Source organism: Notolabrus celidotus, chromosome 9 (genome assembly GCF_009762535.1).
Source record: "Notolabrus celidotus isolate fNotCel1 chromosome 9, fNotCel1.pri, whole genome shotgun sequence".
Classification (NCBI taxonomy): domain Eukaryota; kingdom Metazoa; phylum Chordata; class Actinopteri; order Labriformes; family Labridae; genus Notolabrus; species Notolabrus celidotus.
The window spans coordinates 12716884-12736298 of NC_048280.1; the positions used below are offsets into that span (position 1 = coordinate 12716884).

Consider the following 19415-nt stretch of genomic DNA (forward strand, 5'->3'; position numbering starts at 1 on the left):
TTTGCATATTAAAGTTGTTAAATGAACAGTATTTGTCGTGAGAGTTGTCTTTCAAGCTTTGCATTTTTTTTCTTTAATTACTGAAAGTATTGGCATCTGTATCAGGTATTGAATAAATTGCCAAAAAAGTACTCGGTATCGTATTTAATCATAAAAGTGTGGTCACCCAGCACTATTGGGAACCCCTGGCCTAAATAATAAGTGCTATGCTGATTTCAGAACCTGTCCTCTGGTTGTGCTATGGAACTACAAGGACCACAATGCATTGCAGCGAAACAGTCACTATCATGACACATCTTCAACATAAGGAAAAGCTTCCTCTCTGGAAGCCTTCTATTTGCTAACCTTGGGGAGAGGCTGACCCCTGCTTGTTGTTAGAATCTTGAGCAGTAATTTAAAAGCTTCCCGTTTCGTTCACAGTTATTGTCAGGCACCAAATGTGTGTCATAAGTGATACAATGCTAGCTTGTAGCTCAGGAGCCCGCTAAACAGAGCTGCAGAAGCTAGTACGTGCTATCGGTGGCTAACCAAGGAGACCGTGTAACGTTACAGTCACCAAAGAGAGCAGCTAACCAAGGAGACTTGTGCTGTTCAATCTACAGGACATGTCATTTAAATGCAGCATAATGTAAGTAACTCAGTGTTTACTCTTACATTAGTCGTTTTACAAGCATTGTATATTAAACTGCAGCTGGCTAGCAAAACTTGACAGCTAAGTTAGCGTCATCATTAAAGCCAGCTAGTGTTGGAAGTGTTTTAATGAAACTATTGAACTGCTGGACTTTAATACTTTTATATCCTTTCTTTCTTAATGGATGACACAGTGTTCGCCAAATGTGGTGTCATCGGTCGTGTGTTATTGTGCTAGCGTGTTAAATGAGATCACGTGAATTGTCACAGAACAGGAAACATAACTCATTTCCTCCAGTTGTTAACTCAAAATGTTACTGATGCACTTTTTCTTGTGCATTCAAAGACTTATTTTTGAGACAAGATTATATTTTATGATATTTTTATCTCAATTTTGGGACCGAGAAGTGCGATATTTACGTCAATAGTTACGAATATATATATATATATAAAGCTTTTATGCCCATGTTATGGATTTGTTTACTTTGCACAACTTAGTTTCCTCAGGTGACCCTTCGTGTTTAGTGGACAAACTGCAAAACAAGTTGATACCAAACAATGTGGATTAGGGTTGCAGTGCTGTCAGGTGCAATGCTTCACTGATGGTGACCCATTCGGCTCATTGACACCTGCTCTCTAACAATGGCTTTTGGACAGAAGCATACAGAAGGTCAATACTCAACATACATGAGTTTGTCTTCAAATCCAGTGCTTGTACTATCTGTTGTTACCTGACCAATAACTTAACCTAGCTTTTTTACTACAGAACAAAACATATCATGCATTCATGTGAAATTGTGTCTTTTAATTATAAATTCAGTGTTAAAAAACGATCTCACCACTTAACTACTTGTCTATATGTTGTTACCTTATGCAGTAGTTGTTGAGTTGCTACTTAAATATGTGTTATCATTTTAGCACAAATATGTATTCATCAGAATAGTTTCCAAATTCCACCTGGGAAGTACTGGGATGGATGCCACAATAGAGATAACGTGACATAGACTCTTACAGCATCACTTCCAGCATCTACTTTAATGTGTGTGTGTGTGTGTATGTGTGTGTGTGTGTGTGTGTGTGTGTGTGTGTGTGTGTGTGTGTCCGTCTCATATTTGCTCCTCTGGTTTACTCACCAAGTCGTAAGTCTAGTTTAGTAACTTCTTCATTAGTTTGTCAGTTTGAGGTTGACAGCAGGTTCTTTTTGTTTATGTGGAAAAACAATTGCTAATGTCTAAAACAACTGTAACCATTAATGGCATGAAAGTCCCACCAGGGTTTAATGAACTTTGACACCAGTATGCCTTGTCAGTCTACAAAATACCAGATAGGTTCAGTTTTGATACAACAGTTCCTCTTCTTGTCAAATAACTGTCAGTTTGTTTGTGAATCACCATTTATTTGTGTTTGACCTAGTGGAAGAAAGATGTACAAACACTTGATGCCCTCAATGCACAATATAGTGCAATAGCAACAATTTACAGATCATCTATTTTGTCCTTGATTGTATTACAAGTGCTGAGTGTTAAATCAATTTGCAGTCAATAACTGTAGGTCAGTAATATGTTCTTGGCTTGATGTGTACCAAACCAAAACATTGTCTTGTTTACATTTCTCTTTTTTTTTTTATCTCACTCTTCTCTTTCTTCCCTACAGCAAGTCTTTGGAGACACTCAAGTGAAATTACAAGCTGCAGAGGAAGATGAACGCACCCGTCCCAAGGTTTCCCATGAATCTCCCCTGGAGTGGGAGGGTGTTGTGAAAAAGGAGAGAGGAGGGAGGCACGCAAGGAGATTATAAACAAGAGTCATGAATCTCCATCAGGTTCTCACAGGGGCTGTCAACCCTGGAGACAATTGTTTCTCTGTAGGGAGCGTCAACAATGTGCCATTCACAGTAAGATATTTCAAGCTCTGGAAATATTTCTGTCCTAGCTGTGTGTGAGATCTGATTCTTAGCAGTAGGTCAAACTGATCTGTCAGAACAGATTTGTGTTCATAGACTCACTTATGAATGAAGAATCACAGTATAGAAAAGATACTGATGCAAAGATGGCTTTGCTAATGGACTAAAACCTTATTCAGTGGGGAACCTGTCTACAACCTGGCTTTAAGGGAACACAGAGGGCATATGTCAGGATATTTTAAGAGCTGCATCCAGTACTTGCTTGAAGTACTCATTTCAAATTAGTTCAACACAGATGCAACAAAGCATCCAAAAAAGGAGCAAATTACCATCGCAATCAGACATAATGCTTTCAAAATGTATGCCAATTTTAAAGGACATGAATGGCATGAACTTCCTTTGATTAAAATGATATTGTGGACCTGATAGTCCCCCTAAAAGCTTAACACATCACTATTTAAAAATTAAAGCCGTCACTAGGAATAAAACTTTTCACTATGTTGGTGCTTTTCTCTCGAAACAAGTTCTCGTAAACTTTTTCCAAACCTTGTATATTCATAAAATAATGTTGTTTGGGGTTGTCGGTCATATCTATCTAGGACAGTTTGTGGCACCACAGCAAAACAACTGAACTAAAAATAGTGTTAATATTGTCAATAAGCAGCTAGAAAGAAACTTTCACACAAAGGCATATAGTATTTTATTTTGATAAGTCAGGCTGTAAATGCTGAAACATACTTAATATAAAAGTATTAAGCCCTCAGACCTCCAACAGGCTTAAATGCTTGTTATTTGTTTATTACATACTTAATCCTCTTTGCCTTCTTTGTGGGGTATGAAAAAGAAAAAGCTTCCCCCATTGATGACGGGGATGTCAAAACATGACAAAGTCTCACGTACATGAATGCTGGTGTATTCTTGAATCAGAATGTAGCCACTTTGTTGCATTATGATAACTGCTGTATAATTTAGGTCATACTGAAGAGTGAAAAAGCACATCCTTCAACTGCATGACGTCCTTTTTCAAGTTTATGACTCTTCTGCATGTCTGAATTACAAAGGCAGTACATCTGACTGCTCTTGCACTCGGTTATCTCAAAGAAAACTCTGCAAGATACTACTCCCATGCTAACCAGAGAATGGATCAATAGCAGAACTATTTCTGTCCCCCGTCCTCTTGTAAAGGAGGCTCAGTCACAATAAGCACACCCCAGCTCATGTCAAGATCTCCTTCTGTGAGCCACAGAAATGGAGCTTAGAATACTAATCGTATCTGCTCTGACTCCTGAGCTGTCATATGGTGACATGTTTGATGCAGTAACACTGACTCCAAGACAAGTTTAGTCCAAGTAGTCCTTCATGCAATTCCCAGTGGGTGGATTTGAATGTCATCTCAATCTCTGTCCCTTTCTGCTGTCTCTTTGTCTCTTGACAGGCCTATGCATCGGGTTGTGACGTGGTGATTTTGGGCAGTGACTTTGAGCGTCTGCAGATCATCCCAGGGGCCAAACATGGGAACATCCAGGTCGGCTGTGTCGACTGCTCACTGCAGGGTGGACAGGTAAGATTGATGGAGAGGTGCACTGTCATGTTGGGTCCTCAGGCTGATTTAGAAAAAAGAAGGTTCCCAAAATACCTTACCTTTTCTGATATAATCATCTCACTTTGCATGAATGTTTATATTTAACATTTCCAGTGGATGTATTCAGTGTTCCAGTGTCACTTTTTAATCGGAGGCCAAAACTGTTCGTAGATGAATAGAATACAAAGGACTTGCTACAGTGTGTTGCCAAAATAGGAAAAACAATGCAGTTTGTGTTTATTATAGTAATATTGCATCATATGCATATGCACAATACTTTTGCGAGATCAACTTACAAAACAGGAGATCTGTCTAAAAAGTAAAAGCCAAAGCAAAAGTGTTTTTTAAAAGCAACATGAAATGCAGGTGTTCTTACTTTTACTTTGCTTTAATTACCACAGAAGGATTGTTTGTCAGATAGGCTTTGGAACAAGTTGGGCTGGCAGGCTCAATCTTGAGTGTCAGCAAAATCCCACCCCTCTTATGAATTCTAGCAAAACTTTTCTTCTTTGTTCTTTACAGATTTCTTAAGAATAAGCTGTTTTGCAAGGCACATTTTTGGCAAAGTCTCTTACTCTTTTTGAAAGGATTGGCAGCATTTCAGGAGGGAGATTTGTTGGCAACATCAAAGACTCTTTTAATGAACTCAAGCTTCCTGTCATCAACTCCAAGTGAGAGAAAAGTTCACCTCGTAAAACAAGTGCTGCTGCAGCCGTTACTGATAATCACTTTAATACCCCCCGAATGGGCTTCAATGTTCGCACAAGGAAAATATTTTTTGTGATTTGTTTGTAAAGGCGTTTTTCCACCACAGGAACTTTACCCCAGAACTAGGGACTTTACCCCTGACCTACGTGTGTTTCGATCGGAGGAACCAGGGTCTAAATTTAGTTCAGGGGTAGTTAACCTCCCCCCTGACAAGCCCCTGCTTGGGGAGTAGTACTTTTCAAAGGTCCTGGGACTTTCGGTTGAATGTAACGGTGTTTGTGGAGTTAACACAGTTGTTGAAACACAGAGGGAGTTCCTGAGAATACATACTAGTTTAGTTTTTATTAAGATTTCAAAATATTATTGAAGATAATTTTTTTTCTCCATACGTCACTGGCCTGATTTTCACAATCTACCTGGGACTTCAGTTGGTGGTTGAAACGCAGACAACAATGGGTGCACAGGAACCTTTTAGTTCCGGGGAAAGTAGTTCTGGGGGTTAAAAGACCCCGGAACTCTTGGTTGAAATGCACCTTAACGTGCATCTAGACAAAACTATCACTCTGCTATTTACTTTCTTATGTTTGCAGTTGCACTCTGTTTCATATCCATCTGTGTCTCACAGACAAGTACATGCTTGTGTTTCACTTTCTGTTTGCTGCAGAAGTAGTTCAAAGCAGGACCACATTAGATTTGGAGTTTTTATAAGAATATAGAAGGATACAATATGTTTTGTTCAGGCAAGGGTTGTAAGTTTTGACTGTGTTTATTCGTATGTATAAGTTATGTTGTCCAAAATGTAAAGTTTAACAACTTAAAATCACAAATATGAGCTATGACACTTTGTTGAGATGTGGGTTGCTTGAGAAGTTTCCTGTAGTTCTGAACCTTTTTCCACAGACTAATGCCATCAAATCTATTTGCAAAGCTGCTTAAGGTCAGCTTTGAATCTCTTCAATAGAATAGAACAGAACAGAACAGAATAGAATAGAATAGAATAGAATGGAATGGCATTTACTTTATTAATCCCTGAAGGGAAATTCAGGTGTCTGGCAGATAAAATTATGAAAATCATTATGCAATGGATCTTTGCAGGGCTTGGTTATTGTTTTACAATGTATAGCTGGTGTTGTAATGATATCAGTGGCAAGGATTGTAAGAGAAACATTTAAGTCTCAATCACCTCTTATGTTCACCTGCCACACTTTCCAAGCCTGAGGGAGGGCTGCTTCGTCAGAGCAACCCATCCTGAATTATTGGTATAGTCACATTTTTCACAATTCCTCTTAGTAAGTGAGTATAAATGCTTAACGAGATCAAATTAGAAGATTCCAGGATAATTCCATATGCAAAAATTTGACACCATTATATATATATTTGAGGCACAAGACATCATTACAAGCCACTAAACGTGTCTCTACTTGCTAATGATGGCAGCCTTGAAACAACAGATTGGCTAGACTTAAAGTCAAATGAGAACAGAAAAAAGGCTTCACCCCTCCCCTCATGTGATGTTTAATCCGATTCAGTTGGGCCAGAAGTAACCTCACATGCCTCCAGCATGGTCTAGCATCTTTACAAGCATGTATGCTTTTCCCACTTCCCTGCCCTCTGCTATATGACATTTGCATTGCTGAGCACATGTTGCGAGGTATGCGCCCTGCATCTCTGACGCATTAAAATCCGAAAGACACAGTAAACTCACTACCCGTATGTCCCAGGGATGTGCTCATAACATAGAGACAGTGAGGTTATAATGGATTCATGTTAGCCCACTACCGTTAGCCACACTACTTAAGTTTGTTTCGCTTTTTGTAGAGCTGTTCACACAAACAGAATCAGCTGCACCGTGCACCTTTTTCAGGACACTAAGAGTGCTTTGGCTTTGTATTTTACGCTTCCATTACGGTGGCCCTGAAGGACAAAACAGATTTACAAAAGATAAAACACTTTTACAAAGTTGGAGACAAATTTACATTTTGGAAAACATTTTTTTATTTTATAAAACAAATTACATCAGCAAAACACTTTTACCAAGGCCAAAACAAATTTACATTTAAGAAATGGCTTCAGGGCCACCATATTCCATGGCCCTACCACTGAAATGTTTCAGTCTGTACTATTCAGCAAGGTGCTAGTGTTGCTACTCCAGCCAACCAATCATGTACTAGTTGATGCAGGACTGAAAATAGATGCTTGTCAAATGATCATCACAGATGTTGCTGCTGAATGTGTCATTAGTTACTCACGCTCATTACTACTTATTGAAGATATAATGAGTAATAACAGAACATTATGTTATGCTAGGCTCCTGACATACAACAGAGAATCAGAGCAACTGTGGTTGCTTAAGTTGATTCATTAACATTCAGTTTAAACAGTTTTGCTGGTCCATGATATATCAAGTGTTGTAACTTTTTTGCCTTTTGGCAGTGTCTGGTTCTTTAAAAAGATAGACAGCTGGAAGAGGGATAGGAAAGGCAGAGGTGGGAAGCCATGCAGTAGAGGCCCCTGGGCTGGTATCAAACCGGAGTAAATTTAGTAAGAAATTACACTTAATACATTTGGGCACATGCTCTATCAGGTGATACAGGGTGTCCAAAGTTTCATATTGTAGCAGCGTAATTCCATCTCAAAATCCTATTCACAGCTTTGTGGAAGTCAGAAAAAAGAAAAGTCATAACCACAAAAGAAGAGGCTTAATCTTTTTATTTACTTGCATGATGTTTTCTCTTTTTTTAAAACATAGTTGGTAGAACAGGTCTATACTGACTTGAATACTTTACGTGCTCACATCATCAGTTCTTTGATGGTGTAGATGTGTTGCACTTTGCTTTGCACTGGAAATAGAAGAAAAACAAACTTTGTTTAGAAAAAAAAACCTATTACCCCGATGCATCATCATCACACCACGAGGAACTGTCTGTCTAGCAGAATTTTTGACTGTGCCTATGCACATGAAAGCTTTTTATGTTTGTTCCTGTGTCAACTAATACGAGCACATTTGCTTGTATGGGTGTGTGACCAACTCGTCTTTCATGGTCTTCATTATATAACAACCGGCACATTATTTACCCCAATAGAGACACAGCTTGTATTATCTAACAGCCTGACCTTATTAAGCCTGGTATTTGTGGTTGCTGAGACAGACATTTCACCAATTCAGTCTGTTTAACACTGTGACTGTGGCTCCCATGGAAAGCACTACAGCATGTAGCTCTTACCAGAGAATACATTTGGCAGACAAAACAGCGTTGACTTAATAACAAAGGGTAATTATAGACTTACGTTATTATTTTCCATCGGCATATCCTGTTGAAAGAGGTGTAATAGTTCCTTTGTTTGCACTCATTAGCATCTTGATAAGTTATTTACTGTCACGATTGTTTTTTCCCATAAGTAAGGAGCCAATAGGCTGATACACACAAAGTCAATGCTTTTGTAATGCTATGTTTCTTCCAAATGTTGTGTGTTTCATTGTGATATACAACAACTTGATGAATTTTGCATGTTTATAAGTTCAGTGTAGTCAACAATGTGTTGAATAATATATTTTCTTTCACAGTACGTTTTAATTAGTTTGAAATAAGAAAACAAATGTCAGTATCTAATGTGTTGTCTTTTACTTTTTTTCTTCTGACAGATTGCAGCTTCCTATGGAAGCATTGTGTGCGTCTTTGAGCCAGTTCAACACTCATATCAGAAAGACACATCTCAAACTGTGAGTAACCTACCTTAATCTTCCGGTCACAGTCTGGTCATGAGTGTTTTCAGATCATCTGAGGCCTCTCTCTCTTTTCACGACTTGATATTTGAAACGGCACAGAATACTGTTACTTCAAACGTATCAGAAAATCACATGAGAAGCGCAAACATTTCAAACACACAAATTTCCTGCCGACATCCTGTTTGAAGTCTTGCAATCATGGTCATGTGTACTGTTTATTCTTGTTCTGTAGTCAGTGCAGAAGTTCCAGGTTATCTATGTCAGCGTCTGTTTTTGGAGAAGTCAGAGAACAGTTTGAGGGAATGGAAAGATTATACATATTTTAAACCAGCTCACCAAGTTCCATTTTAATCACACTAGTCCCCTGATGTTTCAGCTACTGTCTGCCTAATCACATGTGCCTCACATGAGTGCAGCTGTAAAGCTGGGCTGGTTCTCATTATACTGTTGGTTCTTATTATACAGTTATAACTACTGCTATAGGGGACCGAATTATACAATGGTTTAAGGACCTATCTTATTTCTGTCCTAAATGTGTCATCTAATGTGTTCATATGTTTTAACAGAAGTTGAACTGCCAATGGCAGAAGACTGGTCAGTTCATCTTACAGTCTATGGTACGGAACCTGGCCTGGCATCCTACAGGTACTGTGATACTTAGTGCTTTAAAATTGTAACACAAACATCATGTCCTAAACCAAGTGTTTGATTTATACAATGATTCCACTGTAAAATAAAAGATTGCTCCTGCATTATTTGTTTTATTGTCTTATTTCAAGAGAACTGATCAAAATGAACTCATGCTGGTTTCTGTCCTGACATAGAGAATGTGTTTGTGTTTTCAGGCAGCACTCTCTTAACTGGCTCTACAAGCCTCCAGTTGTGGTCCCATTTTGATGGGAAAGATGAAGCTCAAGATGGAGGCAAGCCGACAGAAATGACCATTAGAGACTCTCAGTCTGCCTGGAGATGCATCTGGCAGAGCAAGTAAGAACTCACAAGTACAAAACCTGCACATGTTGCTGCCTACGTCTGTGACTTAGGGATGCTTATTTAACTACTTTTTGTCCTAAAAGAAAGGTTTGTTTTTAACAGTAATATTGTTCTAACCAAAATTAACTCAAACTGGTGTTCTTATTTTTTTTTACCCATTTTTAATAAGGATTAATCGGGTGATTTGGTAAAAAAAAATGCTTTTATAAAGTTTTGTTTTATTTTATTAATTACCCAGAACCAGACATTTTTTAAATGCCCTTTATTTTTATATGTATTTCTATTTATTACATCCATCTTAGACTTTACCCAATACTTAACAGTATTTTGTATCTGTTAATTCATATTCTATTTTCTGTTATATATGACTAATGTCATTTTAATATCTTTTCTCCCAAGGACAGCCTCTCCAGTCAGTTTGATCAAGTTCTCTCCCGATGGAGAATTCTTTGCGACTGCTGGACAGGTTAGTGTATTTGAATGCAAACTACTTTATCCAAGACATGTACATTGTAAATTTTTATTGCCAAAGTCAAACACTGTGAACTCAGATGTGGATGTAAAGTCACTTTTGGTTGGACTTTCTGTCTACCATAGAACCACACCTTCAGCATTATAACTTAGTGTCTTTGTTTATCTCCCTTGCTCAGGATGATTGCCTTGTAAAGGTTTGGTACAGCACCAGTAAGTGGAAGTCGGGAGTTTCCAGACTTTTCAATCCTCCAGAGCCCAGTGTCAGTGTCCAAGGAGAGCTGACCTTTTCATTTGTCTACCTGGCCCATCCCCGCTCTGTAACTGGCTTCTCTTGGAGGAAAACCAGCAAGTACATGCCTCGGTATGAACAGCATCAGGGCAATGTTTCTACTTTTCTGCAGCTCTGAATCATCTGAACAAGTTTATTTTGATCTAGGCTGCTGACACAACTGTACAAAACAAAAGGAAAGGCACACATTTCCAGTTGCTCATTCAGAAAAACCTGTACATTGAGTTTATTTACCTGTTTTACTGGGTAGACAGGTCATGTCTAGCTTTCTGTTTATTTAGCTACTTGATGCACATGTATAATTTGTAGACTGAACAAAAGGAGACTGTTATGAGGAGGCTGTGTGTTCTGCCCTGCTTTGTTAAAGTCTAGCTAGCCTTATGTGACCCGTCATTTTTCTATGACTACAATCACAATGTGACAGTTTGCAGCAGGTTTGGCTCACAGGGAACTTATTTTGAATTGACGAGGAGGAGTTAAATGTTTTGCTACATTTCAGCTTCTTAAATTGCATTAGGCACTTACATGGTATTATTTTAGGGAGATTTTTTTCGCTAATCTCCTTTGACTACATAATACCGGCCTCAGGAAGGAATGAAGGAGTGGAGATTCAGGTTGTACAGCTATGGTAATGGCTCAGTCTCCCATTCTACCTTTGGTCAACTTACAGTATAATCCAAAAGCTTAGACTTGATTACTCCTTAATCGTCCTTGTGTTTAATGTTGACCAGAGTTTCTCAGGCCATTTTTTTGCAGGAGTTACTTCTTTCATCTGCTTTTCAATCGTGCTATCAGCATTAAAGTCTTGGGATTTGGAAAAAGACAGAAACTTATCATCCTTTGTAACTCCCCTTCCCTTTCCTCCCTTTCTCCCAACAGAGGTGCAGTGTGTAACGTTCTGCTCACCAGCTGTAAGGACAGTGTGTGTCGGCTTTGGGCTGAGACGTTGTTGCCGGGAGACAGCCTCCTGTCAGGTCACAATAACAACCACCCCAGCCAACACAGTGACTCACACAGATGTGCTGACCCTTTGAGGAAAAACACCTGCAATGGGAAGATGCAAGGACGACCATCACAGGAAGTAAGCCTCTCTTCTGCCATGTTTGCTGTAGAGGACTACTCAAAGTTAAATACAGTGTGATATAGCAGTGAGTTCAATAATAACACATGCATTTAATGAGAATTTTATCATTTAGTTTTTTTGAAGCCACTTTAGAGGAATGCAATCCTTATAACGTTGCTTTTCTGCTTTGTGTTACACTTTTAATTCTTAATTTTTATCTTATACATATTGTGCAATTCTGTGTTTTTTTATTGTCTATAAATGTGATGGCCATTATTATACACTATAATTCAACAGTCCTGATTATGGATGTTCTATAGTGGCTTATTTTGTGGTTGTTTACATTGAAAAAGGGAAGAAAACACTTGTGAAAGTGGTGTACCAAGTGTGGCTGACGTCAGCAGTGCTATCACCACCAGCCTTCCGTCATCCTTGCAGTTTTACTTCCACATGCCTTTGCTGGTTCCACATTGCTCTGGTGGGGTAGTTATATGTGAGTTTTACTGGGAACAGCCTGCATACAACTTTGTAAATATAACCAAACCACCCTGAGCTGGTTGCCATCTCTCATCAGTGCCGGATGGTAGAGCATTGTTGTATTATTGCAACCATCAACCGCGGCTACAGCCCTGGCTAGTGGCAGGTGGTTGCTCCAGCGGCACAACATATGAACCAGCATTTCAGGCCTACAGTTATAAAACATATTAATAACATGTTTAACAAACCATGGATTCTGGTGTTGATTAACAAGGATGACAAAGTTTCATTGTTTAACATCCCCAAACTGAAAGTTTTTCTCATTCATAGAGGTAGAGATTGTTGCAGAAGTGTTAAATAAGATCACATTATTTTTTTAACAGTGTGCCTCATACACTTTTAACTGAGTGAATGTCTGACTGAATAGATAAGCAAGATCCATCCACTCAAGATGACATTGTGATCTCAATAAAAAAAGCCCAAATCCTATCGTGAAATCTGGCTTATATAAGAAATACTCTATACTTGCATTCATTTGTCTCATAAAATCTGTAATAACTGGCATATTGAATCTTTATTTAGATCTATAAACTGATGAATGTCATCTCTCTTCTTCCTATTTAGATATCATTGCCATATTTGACTGTTCAGCAGACAGATTGAGATAGGTTAAAAAACTGTCCTCTTGCTCACATACAGAGGCTAAAGTCCTCGTCGCAGAGGTTCAACTCCCTGCCGTAACCATTTCCTGCGTGTCTTCCCCCACTCTCCACCCCCCATGTTTCCTGTCTCTCTCCAGCTATCCTATCAAATAAAGGCAAAAAAACCAAAAATATAACTTAAAAAAAAGAAGCTGTCTTCTTGAAGCACTCTATTATAAAACTTAGATCAAAGACGTGCTGGCTTGAACCAACACATTTTGTTTTGGTTAAATTAAAAGCACTATTGAGAATGATGACATTATTTTTGTTAAATCGAACTGATGACTTTTATGAAGCTCAAACACACTTAGAATAGTGTGGACTTTAAAAACTAAGTGCAAAAGTCTTCACAACTATTAACAGTGGGAACATAATGACACAGATGTTGTGATCTATAATTTGCCCTATTTGGCCTAGCTACTGAACTTCTGCCACTGCTAATGTAGGCCATTAGTGCAATGCAGAGATGAGAGAACAAGAAGAGCCAAAGGAGACTGAGAGGGAAGATAGAAAATCAGAGGCTTAGTGGAGTTAAAAGGGAAAATTAATTGGCTATCAGACATGAAGATGGTTTTTGTGAAGCTTTGTAAGGCTCAAGACGAGCAACAGTGAAGAATATTAGCCTCTTCTCTGCAATCTGTGCAACACCTCACACTTATTATTTTGATTTTTTTATGCTGATGTTCTGTCTCGTCATGCTTCAATTACTATGTTGTTGCTGACTGCCCAGCTAGAACTGACACACAATCATTATCCTCTTTTAATATGGACATGTAAAGGGTTATGGATCTCAGCCCTGGGCTCAGTGGATTACAGGAGAAATAGGTATGCAAATATTCTACTGTGCCTGGAGGAGAGTCTGTTAGAGTACATGTGTGGAATTATTCATTAAGAATCTCAGACTTTGCTGTATGATTCAGGGAGTGATCTGAGGTAACACGCCTCCTGTGAAGCTCAATGGATGGATAAAACAGAGAGAATCCCATAAGATAATAATTTTAGTATGACATCTTATGATTGGATAATATTGCAACATTTCTCTCTTAATCAACACAGCAAACTAAGCACAATGTTTCTAGAGAAGGATGCTGTTTAAGACCATACATAGCAGATGATGATACAGGATTTGTACCATATTCTCCTTTTTCCTCATTAGTATTAAACCCAATCAAAAGAGTGTGTTCAGTTCAGTCTACTCAATATCTTAATCTCTATGTATGCTCATATTTGACAGTGGGCTCTGTGATCAGCACACAGGTGTCAGTATTATTTTGAAGAACTAGAGTCTTACAGCTTTGTATTGTAGATACTTCTTCACCAGAGAAGCTGCATTAAAAACGGAACATTAGTTCCTTGGTTGTCATTATGTCTAATAATCTGCATGAACCCAGAGATGCTCTTGCTTTCATACCCAGTGCAGTCACTCATATGAGGCTGCTGTTACAGGCTAACACCTTTTATAGAGCATTTAAAGAGGCTTAAGCCAAAACTGCAGGTTTTAACACATTTCTGCAAAACAACAACAACCAAAGCCCACAACTTATATAACCTAAGCACCAAATTAAGACTTAATTTCACTTCCCTTTAAACACCTCTCTTGCCCAGCCGCTTGTTTCTCTCTGTCTCCTTTTAAGACAAATTGGGTAGTTAACTTAAATGTCCTTTAAATGTCAATAACATTAAATAAAACTTCCATCCTGAAGAGAAATGTCCGTTCATTAAAGTAGAGTAGCTCAGCTTTGGCCCAGAGGAGATAAGTGAAGCACAAGTGGATTTATTCACATCAGCCTCCAAAAGCTGGTTTAACCTGCAGCGCTGTGTCAACCTGAATGGGATAACAGAGATGTATGGTGTTACAGCCGCCTGCCTTGCCTTATTAAACACTTGTTGCTTTTCAGGGTATATTAAAAGTTCTTAATCTCTGTGGAATACACGAGCAATATAATTGAACATGATGGATGAGACACATTGATAAACTCAAGGCAGTTTACTTCTATTAAATCTAGATAACTGTTCTATCAGAGATTCAACACTTAAGAACATAAAGCAGTCACAACACATTTCAGGTGTTTAAAAGTAATCTAGCTTGAATAATGGATTTTTTTTTCCTCCCAGTTTAATTTTCAAGAATCATTACACGCCCCCTCCTGTCGGGATGTGCCCCAGCCCTCTCTGACTGGCTGCCTGCCTCACCACCAGAGCCTACACTACAAGCACAAGAGAGTCAGCAGCCACATGCCTCATGCCAATGCTCTCTGCCACTTCCACATTGCTGCCAGCATCAACCCTGCAACGGGTGAGAATCCTGTTGATACTTGTGTTCAACGTTGGTATGAACATTAAACGTTGTCTAAAAATGTCTGACAAATTTGAAGCTACAAGATGAGAGTTCCACCAAAGAAGGAAAGTAAGGACCCTACATTACAGCAACATCTAAGATGCTCCTAAGCTGTAAAATGTGCAGAACCACTGAGCTGTGCTTGAATAAAATCAGCTGGAGGTCAGAAGGCTTTACCTGCATTTATTGCTGAAAACATGCTGTACAATCTGGGAATTGCCGGGGGTTGTTTATTTAACATCCAACTGAGTGTTGGTGCTCGATGAAGGCTGCCCAGAGTAACTGTAAAGCATTTTCAATTTGTTCCTCTGTGGGCCTTTGACCTAAATTAGGGCCAAATGTTGTGGATTCCTGCAGCCTTGAGGCTGAGAAGCCTTGTAGGATTGTATTTGTATGCTTGAGTTATGTTTTAACATACTTCAAAACACACTCCCATTCCTGAAAGTTAATCTGCTTCACTCGATGTCTTTTGCCCTGTACGCCGCTCGACCTAATACAGTGTGAATTTCCCTTGTTCTGTCTAGTCTTTTTCTAAACATTGTGTACTATCTTCATTTCTTATTATCTTTGTCCAAGACATTCCTCTGCTGCCCTCTATCTCCTCTCTGAGTGGTATTGACGACGAGGAACCTGGAGGTCCTTTCACTGTCCACTGGCTGAACAACAAAGAGCTTCACTTCACATTAGCTATGGAAGTCTTCCTTCAGCAGCTCCGAGGCAGCCTTGAGCAACAGAGAGAATGCTCCAATGATGGTACAAAATAATTTTGAACATATTAACATGTTATTTGAAGAAGTCCGTATAGTAATCTTCAATAACACTATTTAAAAAAGACACACAGACTACTTATTGCATAATGTGCTATCCTTTCATCTAGGCACTGTTATTTGCTTTCTCTTCCAGAGCCTGAAGATGAAGATAACTCTGATGAAGACGATAACGGTAACAGGCCGAATGACAACCAAGGCCCTGATGTTGTGGAGCTCCCTCTGGCAGCAGTGAAGCACCAGGTGGACGTGCTGTTGGAGGAGTGGAATAAAGGTGCAGACATGTTGTTCAGCATCCATCCAATGGACGGCTCTCTGTTGGTCTGGCATGTGGACTGGTTAGATGAATATCAGCCAGGCATGTTCAGACAAACTCAGGTACATCCACTCTTAATGTTGTTTACAAACCAGTGCAAAGTTAAATTTGTAGTGATGCTTTGTTAAAATATTTGTTTTTCCTACTTTGTATGGCCCCAATGTAAGTATTGATAAAGAAAAACAGAAACAATTTTGTATGTATGTATGTATTGAAAATCTAGGGTATCAACACGTTTTTAAATGTTTAGATATTGAAAAGTTAACCCTTTCAAGTAGTTTGTTGAAAACATGAAAGAGCGAGGCACATGGTCTTTCTTGGACTTGCATCATAACACTTATCGTTTCAACAAACAGCCATTGTGAACAGCCATATGATTCAGGTATTTATTTTATAAAAGGTGTGTAAACCACTGACCATAAACTAAGAATAATGGCTTTTTCAGAATAAGTGACTCCTCTTTGCTGACTGTTTTAAGCAGCTTGTTGTATTCACAGTTTTGAGATCTGCTTTTCAAGAGAATAAGAAAGTTGTATCATTTTTATAAGGTAGTGAATCAGTTAAGTAGCTGTAATGGTCCAACTCCTTTTCTAATGACTTCCTATTCAGCCATTCACACAATATTATTCTAATTAAAGATGACTTAAGAATCAAATTGAAAAACCCCTTGATGCATTTCTATGTGGGTTGAAATAATGGGAGCCCTACGACTTGGCAGTTAATCAATCAGGCAGGGTAGCTTAAGGAATCCTAAGCTTATTTGACATTTAGGTGATAAGGCCTGGCTGCCTTTTATTGGACAGAATGGATAGGATCCTGTTCCTGTGACCAGGAAAGTAGCTATAAATATTCTTTTCTACTACTTCAAAGACGCAAGTGATGAAGGCTGAATTCCCTATGCGGTCTTCACTCTCTAAGTGTCCTAATTCATTTCAGAAAATGAGCTGTCAGTCGATTTCTGAATGGGGAATAAAAGAATGTTAGCCCTTTGTTTTGAGAAAAATGAGTTCAGGGCTTTGTTGTAACCACATCAACATAGTTACTGAATTCGTCTGGTAATCAATGCTTATTCAAAGCAGAAATAGTTACTTGATTGACAATCTTTTAATTGCTAACTCTAGGCTAATTAAGATTTTGTTGCTGTCATCTCTCTCTTTATCTCTTAGGTGTCGTTTGTGTCCCGTATCCCTGTAGCGTTCCCTACAGGAGATGCGATCTCCCTCAGCCACAGTGTGGTTATGTATGCCTGCAACAAGAATGTGGATCTAGCAATCCAACATGGCAGACAGCGACCACCTGGAAGCACTTTGCCTCAAACCAAATCTGCTCTTATAAGCTACGGAGGTCAAGGAAAAGCTGCGCCTGGTAGTAGTCTTCGCCTCAGCATATTCACCCCAAACGTCCTTATGATCTCCAAACACGCCGATGGCTCCCTGAATCAGTGGGCCGTCAGCTTCGCAGAGGACTCCGCTTTCTCCACTGTGCTTAGCGTTTCTCACAAGTCACGGTACTGTGGCCACCGCTTCCACCTCAATGACCTGGCCTGTCACTCAGTCCTCCCTCTCCTCCTCACCACCTCCCACCACAACGCCTTGAGGACGCCAGATGTAGACAGCATCCTTGCTCCTCCAGACACCTGCTCCTCTGGTTTCCCTCATTCAACGTCTCTGCCTCATCGGTCTAGGTCCAGCCGGGGGTCTCTGGGTGTGGTATCCCAGGATCCCAATGCTATTTACAGTGAGCTGATTTTATGGAGAGTGGACCCCGTGGGCCCATTGTCATTGTCCGGCGGGGTTTCTGAACTGGCCCGGATAAATTCTCTCCATGCATCAGCTTTTGCTAATGTAGCCTGGCTCCCCACACTCATTCCAAGCAGCTGTTTAGGTGAGTAGATTTTTAAACATTTCCTCCCTGTTGCTATAACAAACATTTGAGTTTGTCCTTCCTTTTATTTTCTTGACAGTTATTGTGGTTTACCAATACAAAGAAAATTAAGTTATCCTTTTCCAAATGAACATATTGAGACTGTTTGGGAAATTTGTTTCCCTTTCAAATAATGTGAGGAATATAGTTAAAGCTACATAGGAAGATTATTTATTTCAGCCTTATAGAATATTTGAATTTCATGAATTTCCAAACTATGACACTGTGCTCTTTAAAAATATTTTTGCTGAAGCAACAGGTGTATAAAGGTAATATGGCTTCGGAACAGGAGTCTTCAAGAATTTCCTTTCTTCTGCTAACTAACTCTAATGATACATTGTATTCTGTTTAAGATTGTTTTCTAGTAAAAGGAGCAATAAAACAAACGCCACTGAATTGATTTTTCTCTCTTCAGGTGCGTACTGTAACTCTCCCAGTGCCTGCTTTGTTGCAAGTGATGGCCACTCGCTCAGGCTATATCAGGCTGTTATTGAAGCAAAGAAACTCCTGAGTGAGCTATCCAACCCGGAGATATCAGTAAGTCATCAAACAGGATCCTCAAACTGCAAAAAGTCCTGCATGGTTCAGTCAGTGTTTCAACATTTTTTTTTATTGCACACTAATAAAATATCAAGGTTTGGCCTCAGGCCCTGGCTGAACCACTGAGATAATAAGGTGATGATGACTTGCCAGTTTATTAGTGTCATTAGATGATTTGTTGAATGACACATGAGCATAATTAGGCAGTTTGTGAGGAGCAAATTTATCCGTGTATCAAATTAAATCTGAGGAGAATCTGAAAAACAATATTCAGTCATGTTTCATATGACTTTACATAAACTGTTTATAGTGAAGCCAATAGAGCATTCTTTCCTGGATTTTTGTAGCCCATTGTTTTAAATAGTGTCATCAATACATTATGGATTACACATATCTGTATTTTTATAATACTCTGAATTAATATTGACTGATTAACCATTTAGAATATGTGACCGTGAGTGCGATAGTGCTTAAGTAATGTGAAAATGTTGCTGTTTTTCCCACTTTAGAAATATGTTGGGGAGGTATTCAACATCATCAGTCAGCAATCTACTGCAAAACCAGGGTGTATCATAGAGCTGGATGCCATCACTGGATTTGTAAGTATCCGTAAAGACCAGGAGAAAATGAATCTAGGTTTCTCATCATCATGGTATTTCCTAAGGCACAGACTTTGTAAACTTTTATGAAAAGGATATTCACATAAACTTCTCCCCTTAAATGAAAGATCAATATGCTGTATTTAAAAGCTATGGTAGAATTCTAGAGCATTTGTGTTATGAAACATTGTGCTGTAAGGTCTTTGTGAAAGGTCAACCATGATAAAACAGACGGGTGCAGAGCAAACCTTCTCTCACCCCCTCAGGCTATTTTTTTTTCTTTTGGCATGCGTGCAAGTGTGTATGTGTGGGCACTCGCGCATGCTTGTGTTTACACAACTTGTTTCAGTGTGTCTTCATATTCGCTCCACTGCGGATGAAGCATG

The 19415-nt window shown here is 39.1% G+C and overlaps 1 protein-coding gene across 1 annotated transcript in view; it reads left to right on the forward strand.

Annotated features, from left to right (window-relative positions):
- The first annotated feature begins 284 nt into the window (after positions 1–284).
- Positions 285–19415, forward strand: part of LOC117819500 (dmX-like protein 1) — a 63406-nt gene continuing 44275 nt past the window's right edge. The window contains exons 1-15 of the mRNA XM_034692894.1: positions 285–628; positions 2284–2523; positions 3968–4093; positions 8466–8543; positions 9116–9194; positions 9395–9536; positions 9942–10008; positions 10193–10377; positions 11185–11386; positions 14662–14842; positions 15461–15637; positions 15788–16029; positions 17134–17851; positions 18306–18427; positions 18940–19029. Of these exons, the coding sequence (XP_034548785.1) occupies positions 2437–2523; positions 3968–4093; positions 8466–8543; positions 9116–9194; positions 9395–9536; positions 9942–10008; positions 10193–10377; positions 11185–11386; positions 14662–14842; positions 15461–15637; positions 15788–16029; positions 17134–17851; positions 18306–18427; positions 18940–19029 (2496 nt within the window). The 5' untranslated portion in view covers positions 285–628; positions 2284–2436. The remainder of the gene's footprint in view (positions 629–2283; positions 2524–3967; positions 4094–8465; positions 8544–9115; positions 9195–9394; positions 9537–9941; positions 10009–10192; positions 10378–11184; positions 11387–14661; positions 14843–15460; positions 15638–15787; positions 16030–17133; positions 17852–18305; positions 18428–18939; positions 19030–19415) is intronic.